At 41.9% G+C, this 19,313-nt stretch overlaps 1 protein-coding gene across 1 annotated transcript in view; it reads left to right on the forward strand.

The window, feature by feature from the left end:
- Window positions 1-1,182: 1,182 nt before the first annotated feature.
- The window catches only part of LOC121853858 (glutamate receptor-like), a 29,549-nt gene continuing 11,418 nt past the window's right edge, over window positions 1,183-19,313 (forward strand). Inside the window, exons 1-7 of the mRNA XM_042348237.1 lie at window positions 1,183-1,251; window positions 2,219-2,377; window positions 3,221-3,368; window positions 3,664-3,881; window positions 14,884-15,035; window positions 15,223-15,333; window positions 15,507-15,670. Of these exons, the coding sequence (XP_042204171.1) occupies window positions 1,228-1,251; window positions 2,219-2,377; window positions 3,221-3,368; window positions 3,664-3,881; window positions 14,884-15,035; window positions 15,223-15,333; window positions 15,507-15,670 (976 nt within the window). The 5' untranslated portion in view covers window positions 1,183-1,227. The remainder of the gene's footprint in view (window positions 1,252-2,218; window positions 2,378-3,220; window positions 3,369-3,663; window positions 3,882-14,883; window positions 15,036-15,222; window positions 15,334-15,506; window positions 15,671-19,313) is intronic.

Here is a 19,313-nt window from a genome sequence, read left to right on the forward strand (position 1 = left end):
GAAGTTTTAAATCTTAATAAATTTGTTTGCACATAATGTAGAAATAAGCTGTGGCTGGAGAATATAAATGGCCAATCTGATAACGTTATAATACAATTTGATGCTGCACACAATTTTAGTTTAAATGAAAGACAATGAAGGAAGAGATTATATATATAAATATAAATATAAATATAAATATATATATATATATATATATATATATATATATATATATATATATATATATATATATATATATATATATATATATATATATATATATATATATATAAATAGATATATATAGATATATATATATATATAGATATATGCTGAAAACCACAAGGAAAGAAGAAAACACGAAGTTCCCAAGCGCTTTCGTGTAATTCACATCTTCAGGGATGAGTACAGACTAAAGAGAAGCACAAAACAAGGTGTATATATACAGAGGAGGGTGAGACCAGGTCCACAATGGTCAGGTATTAGGTAATGACCCTACTAATCTTTAAATAGCACGGCAACCGGTAGTCAGGTCAGAGGGTAAGGTGACCCAACCTTCTCACCTGGTTACAAATCTTCTTAATTACAAAATTGTCCAGTTTGTACATGCCATTACTCAAATTCATGTTGAATGCTTGGGTTTGAATTTGAGTAATGGCATGTACAAACTGGACAATTTTGTAATTAAGAAGATTTGTAATCAGGTGAGAAGGTCTGACGACACTGCCGTGCTGTTGCGCGGGGTAGGTACTGTGCCTCACCCTCCTCTGTATATATACGCCTTGTTTTGTACTTCTCTTTAGTCTGTACTCACCCCTGAAGATGTGAATTACACGAAAGTGCTTGGGAACTTCGTGTTTTCTTCTTTCCTTGTGGTTATCAGCATATACCTAGATCACTCGCACCTACAGTGATTTACTTGCATTTATATATATATATATATATATATATATATATATATATATATATATATATATATATATATATATATATATATATATATATATATATATATATATAAGATTCATATATTTAGAACGTTTTTTTTTTTTTTTCCTTTATGCAGATACGAGACAGTTCGTCCACCAGACTCCTACTGGGGCATCAAGCTGCCAAACGGAACTTGGAATGGCATGGTAGGGATGGTGCACCGGAATGTGAGTCCTGACACATGGTATTACTCTTGAGTCACCACCACCAGACTCCTACTGGGGCATCAAGCTGCCAAACGGAACTTGGAATGGCATGGTAGGGATGGTGCACCGGAATGTGAGTCCTGACACATGGTATTACTCTTGAGTCACCACCATGAGTTGCCACACAGATCTCTTACACAATGGTTTTTATTTTATTCATCACAAGTAAAATTTATGCGTTAATTTGCGCATAATACACAACAGATACGGTATTCAATTGAAATTATATCGTTATTACTACGATTCAACCACGACGGTCTTTAAGCGCATATCAATGTTAGTAATTACACTAGTCCATCAAAATTTAAATTTACGAGACGTACTATTCTCTGCATAAGGCATTTCTTCCACTCAAACATACAACATTGTTACCTGTATCATAATACTCAACAGATATTTCTTCCACAAAAAATATATAATATTTATAACTGTGTCGTGTTGGTCCAGTTCACCGAAAGTTACTAAGAAGGTCCTTCTAAACACAGTACTAACTGGTGGTGGTCTGTTTTTCTAAACATACAAGGTTGTTTGTGTAGGCAGATGTAAAACTTCCTTGGATGTAGTACTATTATCATAAGAGAATTATTATGCTGGTCCAAATGGAACAACAGCCACTGTTGACGGTTCCAGCTGGCCATAGTTTTACAAAAAAGGTTCCACAGCTCGGATCTCACCTGGCTCGGTCTTCAAGGAGGTTCTCTTGATATTAAACAAGGGATTAGATAATTAGAAGATGAATGACGATTGGAAACTTTAAAATCACTCCCTTAAAATAACATGCGTTTCATTGTCTATTCACAATATTTCTCCCGCAATACTAATGAATTCAGTCTATAAAATCTCCCGTGTAAACAAAACGTAAACCTCTGCATTACCTTGTACTATTTAAGTATTATTCGTGATTCGTGATCAGATTCTGCTTAAAAGGTTCCTAACTAATAATATGAACAACAATTACTTAATTACATAGTCTTGCCAAACTTATAAGTATGTAGAGAGATGGTAATTATAAACACTAGATTTCGTTGATGACCCGACAGGAGGTGGAGTTCGCCCTGGGCCCCTTCACCGTGACGCCTCAAAGGGAAGGAGCGATCGACTTCACTTTGGCGGTGCACAGCGACAACCAGGCTATCTTCATGGTCAGGCCGGGCCTACAGAACGATATCACAGGGTTCCTCAAGCCCTTCACGCTAGAGGTGAAACTCAGAGTGGTAGAGAAAAGGAGGGTGAGGTAGAAAGAGAAGGGAGAAAGGGAGGGTAAGGTAGAAAGAGGGATAGGATTGGAGATTATAGGTTGAAAAGAGGAATGGAGGAGGGTGGTGGAGAAGATGAGATAAGTAGATGTACAACAAATTAGGTGATCAATACAAAACGAACTAGATAGTCTACGAGGGGATCGAACCTAAATCTCCCTGTGAGAAGAGAGTATTGATGCTGCCAATCCAACATTCACCCTATAATGAAAATGGATAGAAAAACAAAGAGCTGAAAATACAGACAAATACAGAAAGATTTTTGGTTGAATTAAATTAAACTGGGTAATAGATATGGGAAGAAATACTCATAAACAGGTAGGTAGTAGGTAGCCACCAAACAAAGAGGTACTAACTCCTGGGTAGATATTGGAAGCTCTTATGGTAGAATCTACTGCCATATGGCATCACGAAAATTGCGACCAAGTCCCAGGTTGCTCATCTGACATTTTACCTCATTTTCACACAATTGCAGGGTCTCAATTGTCTATCTTACTTTGACAACACAACATACATATATTGTTTCTCACTCTAGATTTTTTTTTCATTTTTGTATTTATTTATGGTTATTATTATTACTATCTATTATTATTTTTTTTTGGGGGGGGGGGGTAGGGGGGTATCTTTATTATAATTTTTGTTTTTATTATTACCATTATTATACTTTCGCCCCCCACCCTTCCCGAGACCCGAATGTGGGTCAGTGACTTGTGCCTGGGTGGGCTTATGCCCGTAAAAAAAATTAAAAAATGATAAATAAATCATCAATATTCAACGTTCCCTCAGGTGTGGATGATGGTATTGTTGAGTGTTGCGATCATCATGGGCGCCATGGTGGTAGTGGCTGGGGCTGAGGCGCGGATCTTTTCCCTCACCACCAACAATATCCCTGCTAAGACCTTCCTCTGGATGCTGCAGACCCTGACTCAGGAGAGTAAGATCTGTGTGGTGATGAGTTTCTTAGTCTAGCTGTTAGAGGACAACTTTATTCCTCTAGATACCAAAGGTGTTGTCTTGTCTTTCTGTTATTTGCATTCCTTCGCCTTTCAGTCAATTGTGTGTTTTTTTCTTCCGTTAACTATGCTGACACTCATTCATAGATACTTTAGCATTTTAGGCAGTTGGTAATTCACTATAGTCATTCGTTACCTTTGATGTTTTAAAGGCAAAAGATAATAAAATAAATACTATTCAGTAATATATATGATTTACCACCAAATTCTTCACAGGCTCTGAGTGGCTGCCCAAGAAGGACGGAGGACGCCTCATAGTGACCACGTGGCTCCTGGCCTCCTTAGTGTTCATGACCTCCTACGCCGGGATCCTTACGGCCATGTTGACAGTGCCTCGGGTCACCATTCCTATAGACTCCCTGAATGACCTGGTATCCCAGACTGACCTGCCCTGGCGACTCGAATCTGGGTCTATGATGCTACCTTACCTGGGGGTATAAATAAAAGAGAATAAAGTTTATACTCAATTGAGATGTTCATTAGTAGGCGGCTGCATTTATGAAAAAAACCCACCTTACCCTAAAAAAATTCCTACAAAAGGTTTCTCAACTGTTTATTGTAGTATCAGGTATGCTTAATAACATATCAAACGTCTACCACGGTCTGACCACGAGAAAGGTGTAATTTTCAAGATGGTGTCGAATAGCCACCAAATCCAAAAAATGCCTGTTACTCCTTCATTATTCATCCTAGAGAAGTAATTTTGATGTCTAACCCCATGTTTTGGTGGCCTAGGAATCTGTTTGGCTTGTTAAAAAAGCGACATGATTACATAATTGTGAAATCTAAGATACAATTTGCTTTGTGTGACTGTTTATTTACATTATTTATTTACTGACTTCATTTACTAATGACCAACGCATTATGGACCATGTCCAATTGTCCATACCCATCACATCTGAGCACAACAATGCCATGCAGGAATTCAATGACCTCACCTACACGATCAGCGAGCAACACCGAGAATGAACAGAAGGAAGGATGAAACGAGTTCACTCTGACCTGAAAAAGATCAAGGAAAAACTGTCCACATGCATGCCATTTTCTCCAGACCCATCTCTGAGAAACATCATTACTGGTTTAGTTGCCAAAGAGGATGTGAATGTCCATGAGTATGAGACTGTTGGGAATGAGATTATTGAAAAAATGGTTGGAAAATCTATTTTTGGGATCTCATTCAAACGGAAAGACCGGGCAAAAACCCTAGCACGGGAGTCCACCATCAAATTTGCCCAAGGCAGAACCATTGATCCTGCTCTGCTGTTCCAAAGATTTCTGGTTCTGTCAAAAACCCGAGACCTTTCACTGGCAGATGTAATGAGCTATGAGCTCAGCACATTCCCTACAGCCCTGTTTGAAGCCAAGGAAATCTTTCGTAAAGCTGACAAGCCCCAACTACACTGTTAGAAAATTCAGTATTTTTTTACATGTTTCTTCTGTATTTCCGACCAGGAAAACGTAGTAATTTGAATTACTTTTTTTGTTCTGTAAAATATTTCAGACCCTCTTTCTCTGTTTCAATTTGTTTAATTATCAATATAAACTGACATTTTATCATACTATATACACTTCATGAAGCAAAGAACATTTAAAATTGCATGTTAATGCTGTTATTTCTATATGTAATTACTAAATATGCGGTTGGCGGTTGCTTGTGCTTCACATTTGTCGTATGTCCGTGTTTGTTTACATTATTTCAAAGAGCGCCACATCATCACATGGGGGTGGGCTCTGGTGGAGTGGTATCGGTCTTGCCTCGCAAGCAAGATGTCACCGGTTCGATTCCCGGGCCGGCGGAAGTTGTTTGGACACTCTTCTTAGTCCCCTTGGTCTCTGTTCACCTAGCAGCGAAGTAAGGTACCTGCTGTAAATTCGAAAGTTGCGAATTCGTATTCAGGGACATCTTGTTGGAGCTTCCAATAACTTCCAACAATCTGTTAATTCAACAGATATTTTATGTAAAATATATACAGAATCTCTGTAAATTATACAGAAAATGTTTGGCAATAATATAACCAGTGAATTTTCTGTAAATTTTACAAGATTTTTTTAACAATGTAGCACATGCAGTTGCTGAGTATTCAAGCAAGAAATCAAAAGAAGCTATCATGGATTCTATCCCACTAACTGAACATTATGTCCTTGATGGTGGTTCCCTGGTTCATCTCTTTCCATGGAAAAAGGGTGACAGTTATGGTGCCATTGCACGGATGTATGCTGACTTTACCATACGCCATTATGGAAAAGCAGCCGTAGTTTTTGATGGCTTTAGTGAAGGTCCTTCCATCAAAGACAATACGCATCAGCGACGTGGGCAAAACACCCGCCCGATCATCAGCTTCAATGCAAAAATTGAGTTTGTTGGAAGAAAGGAAGATTTCCTTCCAGATCTTGCAACAAACAAGGACTTATTGATCTTGTAACTGAGGAATTACAAGATAGGGGAGGATACAGACCTGCTCATCCTTCTCCTCTACTATGCTGAAGCAAACAATAGGGGCCTCTATTTTCGTTCGGACAAGTCCACAGTTCCTAAGGTGTACAACATCAGTGAGGTGAAACAAGTCCTGGGTAGTGACATGTGTTCTCAGTTGCTGTTTATCCACGCTTTCACAGGATGTGACACAACTTCCCGCATTTTCAGTGTTGGCAAAAAGTCAGCGTTCCAGAAACTTGTGAATGGTGAATTGACCATTCAGACCTGTGCGAATGCGTTTCTGCTCCCAAGTCAAGCAAACAGTGTCATAGAGGACCTTGGGAGCAAGGCGATGGCAGTTCTGTTTAGTGGCAAGAGTACCGATTCACTTGCCTCTTTGCGCTACAACCTTTTGATCAAGAAAATTGTCTCCGCCAAGTCATTTGTTACCCCAGAATGTCTCCCTCCTCGACTAAATATCATAGCTTTAGAGTGTATTACCAGATCATGGTGTGGACTGGAAAGGAGAGTGACATGAATGCAGTGGATTGGGGATGGAAACTGGAGGACAATCAGTTTGTGCCATATATATATATATATATATATATATATAACAAGAAGTATGTCTGTGTGTTTGATTTGTGTGCGCACGAGAATCTTAGAAACTACTTTACCGATCTGTAGTGATGATGGATGGTGTTATATGTAGTGATGATGATGGATGGTGTTATATGTAGTGTTGATGGATGTTGTTATATGTAGTTATGTTGGATGTTGTTATATGTAGTGATGATGGGTGGTGTTATATGTAGTGATGATGGATGGTGATATATGTAGTGATGATGGATGTTGTTATATGTATGTTGGATGTTGTTATATGTAGTGATGATGGGTGGTGTTATATGTAGTGATGATGGATGGTGTTATATGTAGTGATGATGATGGTGTTATATGTAGTGATGATGATGGTGTTATATGTAGTGATGATGGATGATGTTATATGTAGTGATGATGGGTGGTGTTATATGTAGTGATGATTAGACAATACAATAATAACAGTTTAATGCTAAAAAAATATACTTTGCTGTACCATTGTAGTGGAACTTACATACACCGTTAATGAACTATTGATGGAAGAAGTTTTGGGGATTGAACAGTGAGACAATGTGGAGCCTTCCGGAGGGTGGCGTCCTATCGTGGCCTAGCGGATGAGCCGCCCGGAGGGCGGCTCATCCGCTAGTATACTATAAACTCCTCAATAAGCTCATCTAGTTCTGTAATGATTGTGGAGTAAGAAGTACAAGTAAAGTAAGAATTTATATTTGTAGTTACTGTAAAGTTAGGAAGGTTGGTAGTGTGGCCATTAGTTAGTTAACTTGATAGTGTGTTCATAAGAACATAAGAATGGAGGAAACTGCAGCAGGCCTATTGGCCCATAATGGACATCCCCATTTACACCCAACCCCCTATCGCTCCTATATCCATCCAACCTATGTTTGAAGCTATCCAGTGTATTCGAGTTAATGATGATGTTTGGTAACTTGTTCCATTCACCAACTACTCTATTTCCAAACCAATGTTTGCCTACGTCGCGCCTAAATCTAAATTTGTCTAATTTAAAGTCATTGTTACAAGTTCGCTCCTGGTTGGATAGTTTGAGTACCTTTGTTATATCACCTTTGTTTAGCCCTGACTTCCATTTATACACCTCTATCATATCGCCCCTCACTCTACGTCTCTCGAGGGAGTACAAATTAAGATGCTTTAACCTCTCTCTGTACTCAAGGTTCCTAATGCCCAGGGTTAGTCTTGTCATTCTCCTCTGTATTCTTTCTTGGGATTTTACCTTTATATCCATTCTGTAATACGGTGACCAGAATTGAACTGCGTAATCTAAGTAAGGTCTCACAGGCGCAAGATATAGTTTTAGGATAACCTCTCTAGTCTTGTAACTAACACTCCTTTATAATGAACCCAAGTACTTTATTAGCCTTGTTTCGAGGAAATACACATTGTTTACTTGGCCTAAGATTCCTATTTATCATTACTCCTAAATTTTTCTCGCATTCGGATTTCTCTATAACATCGTTGTTCATCTGATATCTGGTTAATCATCTACACTAAGTACTTTACATTTGTCCACATTGAATTTCATCTGCCGTTTTTCAGACCATTCGAAAAATTTGTTCACATCTTCCTGTAGTTTTGCGGAGTCCTCGTCAGATTTAATTATACGCCCTATTTTAGTGTCATCACTAAATTCACTTATATTGCTGTCTACGTCGATATCTATGTCGCTTATGTACATAATAAATGATAATGGTCCAAGTACTGAGCCTTGGGGTATTCCACTAGTGACGTTACTTCAATCGGATTTAGTGAGGTTAATGCTCACTCGCTGTTTCCTGTCCTGTAACCACGCACTAATCCATTTTAGAATATCTCCTCCAATGCCATGAGCCTCCACTTTTCTTATTTGTTTTTCGTGTGGGACTCTGCCGAAGGCTTTACTAAAGACAAGATATACCACATCATAGTCGTGCCCTTCGTCCACTGATTCGAAAACAGCTGAAAAGAATGTTAATAGATTAGTTAGACATGAACGCCCGCTCGTGAAGCCATGTTGGGAATCATTGATCAACTTGTGCTTCTCCAGGTGATTTCGAATAGAGTTTGAAATTATTGCTTCCAATAATGTTCTTACAATTGATGTTAAGCTGATTGGACGGTAGTTAGAGGATAGTGATCTATCTCCCTTCTTGAAAATCGGTATTACATTCGCTATCCTCCAGGATTCTGGCACTACACTCGTTTTTGTTGACAGGTTAAACTAATTTGCTAAGGACATACTAAGCTCTTCCTTACATTCCTTTAATACTCCGGCACATATCTCATCGGGACCTGGCGAATTATTGGGCTTTAGTTTGTCTATTTGCTTACTAACATCGTTACTAGTCACTACTAGCTCGCTTAACCTATTTTCTTCGCTATCTCTGTATAGAGTCGGTGCCTTGGGTATCATGTTTAAATTTTAGGTTATGAAAACTGTTGAAAAATATTTCTTCAGATTATTGCTCATTTCTCCGTAGTTATCAGTTAGCTCGCCGGTATCTGACTGTATTGGTCCAATCTTTTCTTGTGTTTTAGTATGATACACTTGAAAGAATCCCTTGGGGTTTGACTTCGCCTCCCTTGCTACCTTTAGTTCATTAAACGTCTTTGCTTTTCTTATTTCCGTCTTAACCCTACTGGCCAACACCTTTTAATAATATCGGAGGTAAACTTCACCACGATTTATTTCTTCTACCTATAGCCCTCCTTTGTTCAATAACATTATTTAAATTATTATTTATCCATTTAAGGTCAATGTTGTTTGATCTGAATTTTTTGTATGGTATGTTCTGCCTGTGTGCTTTAAGTAACTCATTATTTAAATTGTTGTGGAACTCGTCAACCTCAGATCTCGTGATCAGGTCATCCTCAACCGCCATATTTTGTGAGGATATCTTTGTCAGGTCTCCAGGTAAAGTGAGGTCGCCTTCTGTGGGTACATTGTGTGAGGTCACGTTACGCGAGGTCATGTAATCCATCCCAAAACGTGATACCCCATGTCTCAGCTGCCTTTTCAACCTATCAAATATTGCCTTTCTGAAATCTGGGACTTTAATGGAATTTTCCTTGCGACTGCCATTAAATTTTAACTGAAATCTTATTTCTTTGTGATCGCTGTTGGCAAGTTCGTTCCCTACCTCGACATTACTAATGAGGTTTTCTCTGTTTGACAGAACTAAATCGAGTATATTTTTACCCCGGGTGGGTTCTGTTATATGTTGACTTAGGAAACGGTCTGAGCTCTTTCAAGAAAATCATATGATTCAGAGTTACCTGTAAGGTCGATCCAATCTATTTGGCTAAAGTTAAAGTCGCCTACTATACAGACATTGCTATGCCTGGAAGTCCTGCGCATTTCATCCCAAATACGTCGTTCATTAACTCTATCATGATTAGGAGGTCTATATTTTACTCCTGCGATTAATTTTTCCCTACCATCGATTAATTCTATCTAAATTGTTTCTGTATTCAGTTTAGTTTTTATTCCCTTATTTGTTTCACACTTCAGATTATCCCTGACACATATTGCTACTCATCCTCCTTTCCTAAACTGCCTATCGGTATGGAATAATTTGTAACCTGCAATTTAGTATTTGGCAGGTAACTCTCTCTTGAGTCTAAGTTTATCCATGTTTCAGTGAATGGTATTATATCTATGTTTCGGTGAATGCTATTATATCGATGTTTCGGTGAATGGTATTATATTGATTCATAGTGAGAATCCTCCAAACTACAATTCTATTTACAACTGTTTATTAGTTACCTGAATGACATGGACACATTAATAAATATATCGACATTACAAGACAATGATTCCCAGACACAAACAAAAAATGGATACACTTTCCACCATAAGTAACTCACACTATGGATCGCTATGGCACTGACTCACGTGTGACCTGAAGGAGGCCCAGCGGCTGGGGAATTTATGCAGATGCTGCTGAAGAGAGTGGTCTCGGCGGCTGCTGGACTCTGTCTCCTGTGGGAGACTCTGCTATCTGGGGCCTCGGTGCTGGGAAGGGAAGTCCCCTTCCCGACCTCGACTTGTGAGGATTGTAACTCCATCTTCCTCCGAGTTCTGCCATTCCCTGTCTGTCTGGGAACTAGAACTAGAAAAATGCTAGTGACAGGGGGGAAGGAGGTTCAGAGGAAGAATAAAGGGAGGATGGAAGTGAATTTTAGAAGGAGAGAACAGGTGCAGTGGCTAAACACCGCTTGCGTGAGGGGGTAGGCAAAATGCCCTGAGGGTGCAACAATCATAATCAGGACGAGGCAGAGGGAGGGCGGGAGCAGGTCCGGGCAACCAAAGGGCCAACGCGGGTGCTCTGGTTGTCGTCTAGCTTAGGCAGTGTTGGCAAAGCGGAGGAAGAACCGCCCCGCCACGGCGGCGGTGCAAGCCGAGAAGCGCAGGTGGACGGACGCACAGGCCACACACGAACAAATTAACAGAGAAGGTGAAAACATGGAAATTTTGCTAGTCGTAGGGTTGTTTGGAGAAAGAAGAAGGTAAAGTCTTTGAGCTATGTCAAAGAGGAACAGAGCGAGTTGGAGGAAGGGTTTTGAATCTTTGAGCTTGAAATGTCAAAGTATTCATAGTAAGGAAGGATGAGCGTATCGTAGGAGAGTTTTTAGTAATAGCAGCAGACAGATTTGAGCTTTTTTGTCAAATTATGAACGGAGACGAGAATGAGATATAGGCTGAATGGTTTCAGTCTTGAGTTAGGTTGATTTTATTGATAATTGGATGTCACAGACGTTGGGTATGTTTTGATTTGTTTCTGAGAGTTGTGGGTCTTTCAGCTATGTCAGAGAGAAATGGAGAGAGTTGGAGGAAGAGTTTTGAATCTTTGAGCTTGAAATGTCAAAGTATTCGTAGTAAGGAAGGATGAGTGTATCGTAGGAGAGTTATTTAGTAATAGCAGGGGACAGATTTGAGCATTGTCAAATTGTGAACGGAGATGAGAGTGAGATATAGGTTGTTTGGTTTCAGTCTTGAGTTAGGTCGATAATGTTGACAGTGGCTGGTATAGAGGTTGGGTATGTTTGATTTGGTTTTGGAGAGTTGTGGTGTTATGAGAGGCTTTGTCTGGCGGGGGTGGGGGAGTTTGTGTTTGGGGATTGGCGGGGGTGGAGGTTGTATGTTGAGTTGAGGTGAATTACTTTTTTGCTTCGGGGGGGTTGTTGTGTGAGTGTGTATGCGTTTGCGTGGAAATGTAGTAAGGGGAGAGGGGGAGGGTTAGGATAATTGATATAAGGTCAGGTATGGTTCGGTTGTCGGGAGGAGGGGGGAGGAGAGGAGAGGAGAGGGGAGGCGAGGAGAGGAGAGGGGGGCTTTGGAGGTTGTGGGGTTAATTTATAGTATGGAAGGATTCCTTAGGTGTGATATGATTTGTGTTGCTAATGAATAGTTGTATTGAGTCATAAGTTTTTTTTTTTTTTTGTCTGGGAAGGAGCTGTCGGCCTCTTATATTGGCTGTGTCAGGCCGGCAAATGTCGTCACTAATTAACAATGATCTGGGTGTGTCGAGACAGCTGTGTTTGATCAGGTGCGTGGTGTGGGCTGGAGGGCAGTTTCTTGAGTTAACATGGTCATGACGCCGGTTTGACTAATCACACGGTGGTGAGAACTCTGCTTCATCGTGACCATGACCTCTGCTGGGTCAGGTCTTAATCTCACTTTAATTACAAAAGGTGGGTCAACTTACGCGAGTGTATTGCGCTTCCGGTTATTGGTATATGTGTTGTGTTTCGCTGGTCTGTAAGCTATGGTGTGATAAGCAATCATTGCACCTCCCGCCAAGACCAAAGCTTCCATACCAGAGAACTGATGACACATATAGACAGTGATCATGGTAATATCATGTGCAGTATCTAGAATAGCCCCTGAGGCGAAAATGCAACTTCACATTTTACAAACAATAACCGCTACCTATCGGTAGCACTTCCCTCATAGTTAGTGATATGTATGTTTTTCTACTGGCTTGGTTTGGTGTGACAAAACTCACTATACCTCCCGTCAAGATCAAAGATTCTCTGCCAGGAGAAAAGACACAAACACAGTGAATGACAATTGTATGAGCTCAACTAGAATAGTTATTGAGCTAAAGATCCTACAGATCTAGAATAGTGTCTAAGAAAAAAAATGCAAATCACATTTTATAAGCAATAACAGGTGTTACATGGCCTTGCCTGCCCATGTTAAAATAATGATTAGACCAATCAGCAGTATGGTTGCGACATTCCATTAGGTAATACAAAACATTGATCAAATAAACCCATAGAAAATTACTTACATCTTTAAAAAAAAAATATCTCTAGTAAATGTTATCACATGTAAGAATGAGATACTTCAAAATACACAAAAAGATGCGCCTTCTTTCACTTATAAGGTTGTTTTTTTTTAATCATTAAACATATAAAACAGCAATGCAGTAATGTGGCCCAGCATGGCTCACATTCTCCACCAACTGGTATCAGGGATACTGGCAGTACAGCAGCGGTGGTAGGTTGATCCTTCCAATGATCCACCGACTTTTCTTTTGATGTCAGCACAGCACGTCTTACGTCTTCTCTCTTCACATGGCACGTTTTTCTTTCTTCAATTGCCGCACCTTGTAGGTCATGTCTCCACACTTAACTTCTTCTCACTTCCTCCTGGTTTATAATGCAAATTTCCTCTTGCATCAATTACTATCACATTCCAGATGGTTTTTTCCAACCCCATCAGAGTTTCTTTTGTACAGCATCATTTTCATAGTCCAGATGAGTTTTTCTAGTTCCATCTGAGTTTCCTTTGTACAGCATAATTTTCTGATATATTCAAGATAGTATTTTTCTAGTTCCATCTGAGTTTCCTCTATGTGTAAAGCATCATTTTCCGCCAATCCGGCCGGGGGTGGCCGGTCACACTAGGGTGGTTGCCATCACTCTGGACGACGTGTGGGGCAGGTTCAGCATCCCGGTACCCGAACTCGGTACCAGAGCTACACAGGCACCGGTCCGCCCTGCCCCACGCACCCGCAGCGGAAACCCCCATCGGGTTCAGCCGGCTAGGGTTTAATGTGTGGTGCTGCAGGGTCTCCCTCGTCACGGCCTCATTCCACAAGTCTTAACTGCCTAAAGTAAAAAAAATATAAAATCTCTTTAATCCTAGACCAAGGGAGGACTTGAAAGAAGTGAATTGGTGTGTGGTGGGTATAGGTGAAGTGCTGCATTCATCACGCTGCTTCTCTCCTCTGCTCGTATGTGCTGTTCCAGTTCCTTGTGGCTGGAGTCGATGTTTGTTCCATCGTCACCTTCACCTCTTGATTGCTGTTGTCCACTGTCGGACACTGAAAAATTATATTAAGCACCGAACATATTCTGGGGAGTTATGCTAGTAGCAATTCGTACATACCACTATGAGAAACATTTACTTGAACTGCTCAGATGACACACTAGGACACTTTTTCAAACTGTACTACTCGGGGTTCCATACCGCACACGGTTAAACAATACTCAAACTGAATTAAATAAATAGGGGAGACGTGCCAGGTGTAATGGCTAAGCGAGGGAGAGCTTGGGTTTACGTTAAGTAAGAATTTATTAGTTGTAGGATTGTAAAGTGAGGAAGGTTGGTAGCGTGGCCGATTGGTTATTTAACTTGGTATTATATTCTTAGGGGGAATCTTCCAACAGACACATTAATAAATATATCGATGTTACTAAACAATGGCTCTCAGACACAAAGATGAAATGGATACTCTTTCCACCGTAAGTAACTCACCCTATGGATCGGTCTGACAATGACTCACGAGTGACCTAAAGGAGGCCCAGTTGCTGTGGAATGTCTGCAGGTGATGCTGAAGAGAGTGGTGCAGGCGGGTGCTGGGTTCTGTCTCCTGTGGGAGACTGCTAGCTGGGGCCTCGGTGCTCGGGAGGGAAGTTCCCCTCCTGACCTCGACTTGTGACGATTGTGACTCCATCTGCCTCCAGTTCTGTCTCTCCCTGTCTGTCTGGGAAGGAGCTGTCGGCCCCTTACATTGGCGGTGTCAGGCCGGCAGATGTCGTCACTAATTAACACTAATCTGGGTGTGTCGAGACAGCTGTGTTTGATCAGGTGCGTGGTGCGGGCTGGAGGGTACTTTCTTGAGTTAACACGGTCATGACGCCGGTTTGACTAATCAGGCGGCGGTGAGAACTCTGTTTCATCCTGACCGTGACCTCTGCTAGGTCAGGTCTTAATCTAACTTTAATTATGAAGGGTGGGTTAACTTACGTGGGTATACGCCTGCGCTTCTGGTTACTGCTGTATGTGTTGTTCTTATTTGAACTGTAAGCTGTGGTCTCATAAGCAATCATTATTGTTCGATTTCGTACCTACTCCCTCCAACAAAAATAAAAATCATCTGTAAATCTAAAACTTGCAGGACTCAGAGGACAAGGTGAGACAGAAAGCGTTCAAAGAGATGTCTGGGACCATCCCGGACTGCTGGTCGGCACGTCAAGGTATCGCCAGTGGGGCCTTCGCTGCCATCTGTGATGAGACTACCATGAAGAAGGTCATGTCCTGGGACTTCAGGTAATCAAAGATCCAACTATTGTTAATTATACTTAAGCTCGTGAGTCATTTTTGGCTGATTAGTGTTAATATTAATGAAATGTGAGCATCATTGAAAGTGGTAAAGACGAATGTCACAAAAAACAAGGGCGTCATAGTAGAATCGCTAAGTGGTATATCGCATATTAAAATGTAGTGCTTGTGACAGCACCAGCGGTCAGTGTCACCTGTACATCGGCCGGGAGCGTGTCTACTCCAACACCATGATGGCTCTCGCCTTCCAGATCAAGTCTTCTTACCTCGAGAAGGCAAATGTTATGTGAGCAGTTATTTAGTTTTTCCTCTTCGGTTTGACTTGTAAATATTTAATGATCCATGCGAGTACAGTACATTAGTAGCTTACAGTATATCTTTAAAAATAGAATATAAACAAAATATCTCCATTCACTGTTACATGTTGCTTCACCATTTTCACTGCCATTTTCATTCAAGTATTCAAAGGTTACGTGAGACAGGGATTATGGCCAAGTGGCTGGCTACTGAGATCACCAACACCACCCAGTGCCTCCGTCCGCCCACCTCCGACCGCAGACACGGAGGGGTACAGCCCCTCAACTTAGAGTCCTTCCTCGGACCTGTCCTCATCGTGTTAACAGGTGAGCACTTCTGATGTATGGGAGTTCCTCGGGTACTGTCTTATCAGGGAATCTCGAAAATTGTGGTGAATTCTAGAGTGTGTGTGTAATAATAATAATAATAATAATAATAATAAATAACGGTTTATTGAAAGAGCATGACAGCCGGAAGGCTGAAAATATACAGTTACATAATTGGGGAATGGGTCTCTTTATTTACAAATAATATACAAGTAAAATAAGTAATAAAAATATGATATATAATAACTAGGTGGGGAGAAGCTCAAACTACAGGGCATTTCAACTTAGTGACAGTGCAAAAAGTAAGATTGACTGGTTGATTACAAGTTATTTATAATTTTTACAATGATGGGACTGGGCTGTTCTAATAGCGATCAGTTCGTGCTCGTATGGGCTGGATGCGGTTGTGGTTCCTAACAGCAATTCTCGGACGAGGGATCTCGGGTGATAGTAAGAGCCGGTGTCGAGGATGGTGCAGAACCTGCTCACCAAATTTGCAGATGAGGTCGTGGTGATGGTCAGAGAGAGCCGAGAGGGTCCGTGTGTTGAGCGCTTCTTGATATGTGTAGTAGGAAGGGGAGAGAATAATCATGCATGACCTCTCTTGCACTTTTTCTAGGTGTTTACATTGTGTGGCATTTAGGGAGGAAGACCAGGTAAGGGAGGCATAGGTGAGCTTGGGATGGATGAATGTTGAGTAAACACTGAGGAGGTCGGGCGCAGGAACTCTGAGGGACTTGAATCGGCGGAGGAGGTGGAGACGGAAACTGGAGGATTTGACAACTTCACTGACGTGTGGTTTCCAATTTAGTTTGTTGTCTATAGTGACGCCGAGGAGCTTAGTGGAATCTAAAACCTGGAATGTGTTGGGTCCTATGGTAATGGAAGGGGGGTGGGACAACGTCGGAGGAGAGTGTGATGTCTGTAACTATGGTCTTGGTATGGTTGATGGTGACTTGGTTGTTGGTGGCCCAGTTTTGGAGACTGTTCAATAAATCCTGAAGAATGGTATAGTCAGGAGCATAATTGTTGACACTGATCCCAATGGTGGAGTTGTTCACATATTTCCGGCGAGAGGGGGTTTTTCTTAGGGCATCATTGATAAGCATAAGGAAGCATAGGGGTCCCATCTTGGTGCCTTGGGGGACGCCACAGGTGAGTGACTGAAAGGTGGAGACAGCCCCTCGGAAGCGTATAGCTTGGCGTCGGTTACTGAGGAAGTGTGTAAGCCATGGTATAAGAAACCTGAGGTCGATAGCTTTTGTTGATGATTAAATTGTGGTCGACTAGGTCAAATGCCTTACTGAAGTGAATGAAGGCCACAGCTACAGACGTTTTTTGTTTTTCCAGATGGCGGTATATGTAGTCGAGAAGGCTGAAAAGACAATGAGGGGTGGAGGAAGTTTTCATATTACCAAATTGATGAGGATCTACGGCGCCTGTAATATCAGCATAAGCCCAGTCAAACACAAAACTTTCACAGCTTAAGCTGGGTATTGGGGTGATTGCAATGGGTCGTAGCTGATTTAAGGATTGTTGGCTGCTTGACTTGGGCACCGGTGACACATATGAACTCTTCCAGTCAGCTGGGCGTCTGGCTTGACTGAGGGAAGCTTGATGATGGAACAGAGGGGTTTAGTTAGCTCCGGGGAAAACTCCTTGAAGAGTTCATTGGTAAGTCAATGGGGGTGGTGGAGCGTTTTAACTTCAGTTTGTCCAGACGTTTTGCTACTTCAAATTCTTCTACTAAGTCAGTGGGAAAGGGGGCTGGTAGGTAAGCAGGGAGATTGGTTGTGTCAAGCCGGGGGAGCATCTGGCATATATTAACGAAATGGTTATTTGATTGCTCAGCTGCGTCAACATTAGTGAGATAGCTAAGGAAGGGAAAGGGGTGTGTCTTATTGTGTAGTCCACAGAGTTCTTTAAGCTTACCATACCACTGAATGATGTTGGTCTGCTTCAGGTGTTGCAGTTTGGTTAGGTAGTGAGACTTCTTTGCAGTGCGTATTTCGCGGATGACTCGGTTGCGAAGGGACCTGTAGCGGTTGTGGTCATTGAGATATGAGGCTCTGTCTCTCTGTAGCATTTGTCTTTTGATCCGAGGTGTGATCCAGGGCAAGTCAGCTGGGTGAAATCTGACGGAATTCTCGGGGAAGAAGTGGTGGGAAGCTTCCATGGTGGTGCTGGTATAATTTTTCCATTTGGTGTCAACGTCATCCTCACTAAGTACTTCAGTCCAGGGATGGTAAACTATCCACTGCCCGAAGAGATGCACTGCAGAGTCAGTAATCGGCCTGTAGGTCTTGATGTAGGGTCTCTGTACTTGAGTGGGAGTGGCAGCTGGGGACCAGAGCACTGATAGGTGTGTGCTACACCCGATAGGAGGAATTGGTTGAGGTGGCTGGTACTCGTCCGCTAAGTCAGTTAAGATAAGGTCAAGGTTATTTTGACCGTGTGTGAGGATGTTCACAACTTGTGACAGTGACAGCTGGTCCTGGATATGAGTGGTGTCAATTTCATTATAATCCCCGCATAATACTAACTTGGCATATGGGTACCTAACTCTGAGGTGGTAATGAGATAATAGATAAGAGTGTCTCTGGTGGGTGAGCGAGGCGGATGGTATAACATGAAGATTATGATAGAAGTAGTGTGGCACGGGTGGGCCCGTGACACAACACGTACCCATAATGCCTCCACATCTGCTGGGACGTGAACATCCAGGCGTGACGGGCATAGGTCATTTTGACAGAAGAGGGCAACGCCCCCTCCCCGCGTCCATGTGAACGAAGGTGATGAATGAGTTGATATCCCTCAATATGACACGTTTCAGGCACAATTTGCCAAGCCTTACATATGGCAACGACGTTGGCCGCAACTGACCTGACTGTGGTTGTCAGCTCCTCAAACTTATTAGCTAGGGAAGTGACGTTGGAGAGCAGTAAAGAAGGGAGATCATACCATATCCGTGGAACTTCAATTTAATGGTACGGTCTGTCAGGGGTGAGTTTCTCTGGTTTCCTAGTGGAGGTTATGGTCCTAATGGGGTTTTGTTTATGACGCCCCTGTCTTCGGCTGTGCGCGTGGAATATGTTCAGTGACTTGAGTCGCGCGATAACACTGCCATCAGGATAACCGTTCCCACGCTTTAGAAGGTACAGAAAGCGTCGAGGGTTGATATCTGTTGTTGTGGACAGGACGGAAGTGTTTGTCCCCGGTGGCCATAAACTCACTGGCGGCACTTTGAGGGCCACTGACACTGGTAGACATCTGTTAATATTTGTCAGTCGTAAACACCGTCAGTCCTTGTCTCTGGCGCTTAGGGTTGGCGACACAGTATCCACTATATATGTAAACACCGCGGTGGTCCTTGTTACAGGCACTTTGAAGGAGACCGACAAAGTGCCCATTATCTGGTATTACACTGCTGTGTTTTTGTGCTTTTCCTTGGAATGCACTATCGGAACACTGTTTGGTAATGAATCATTGCACTGATCACTTAAATGTTTTGCTGAATAAATTCCGGTGTAGTAAGGCTGGTTGGACGTTGGAATATAGCAGGGGGAGGGGGGCAGGGCCAAACAGACTCGGCCTGGCTGACAAAACTGGGAACGCCTTCAGGGCATGTCTTGTCTCACTGATT

This window comes from Homarus americanus, unplaced genomic scaffold (genome assembly GCF_018991925.1).
Source record: "Homarus americanus isolate GMGI-L3 unplaced genomic scaffold, GMGI_Hamer_2.0 scaffold18703, whole genome shotgun sequence".
Taxonomy (NCBI): domain Eukaryota; kingdom Metazoa; phylum Arthropoda; class Malacostraca; order Decapoda; family Nephropidae; genus Homarus; species Homarus americanus.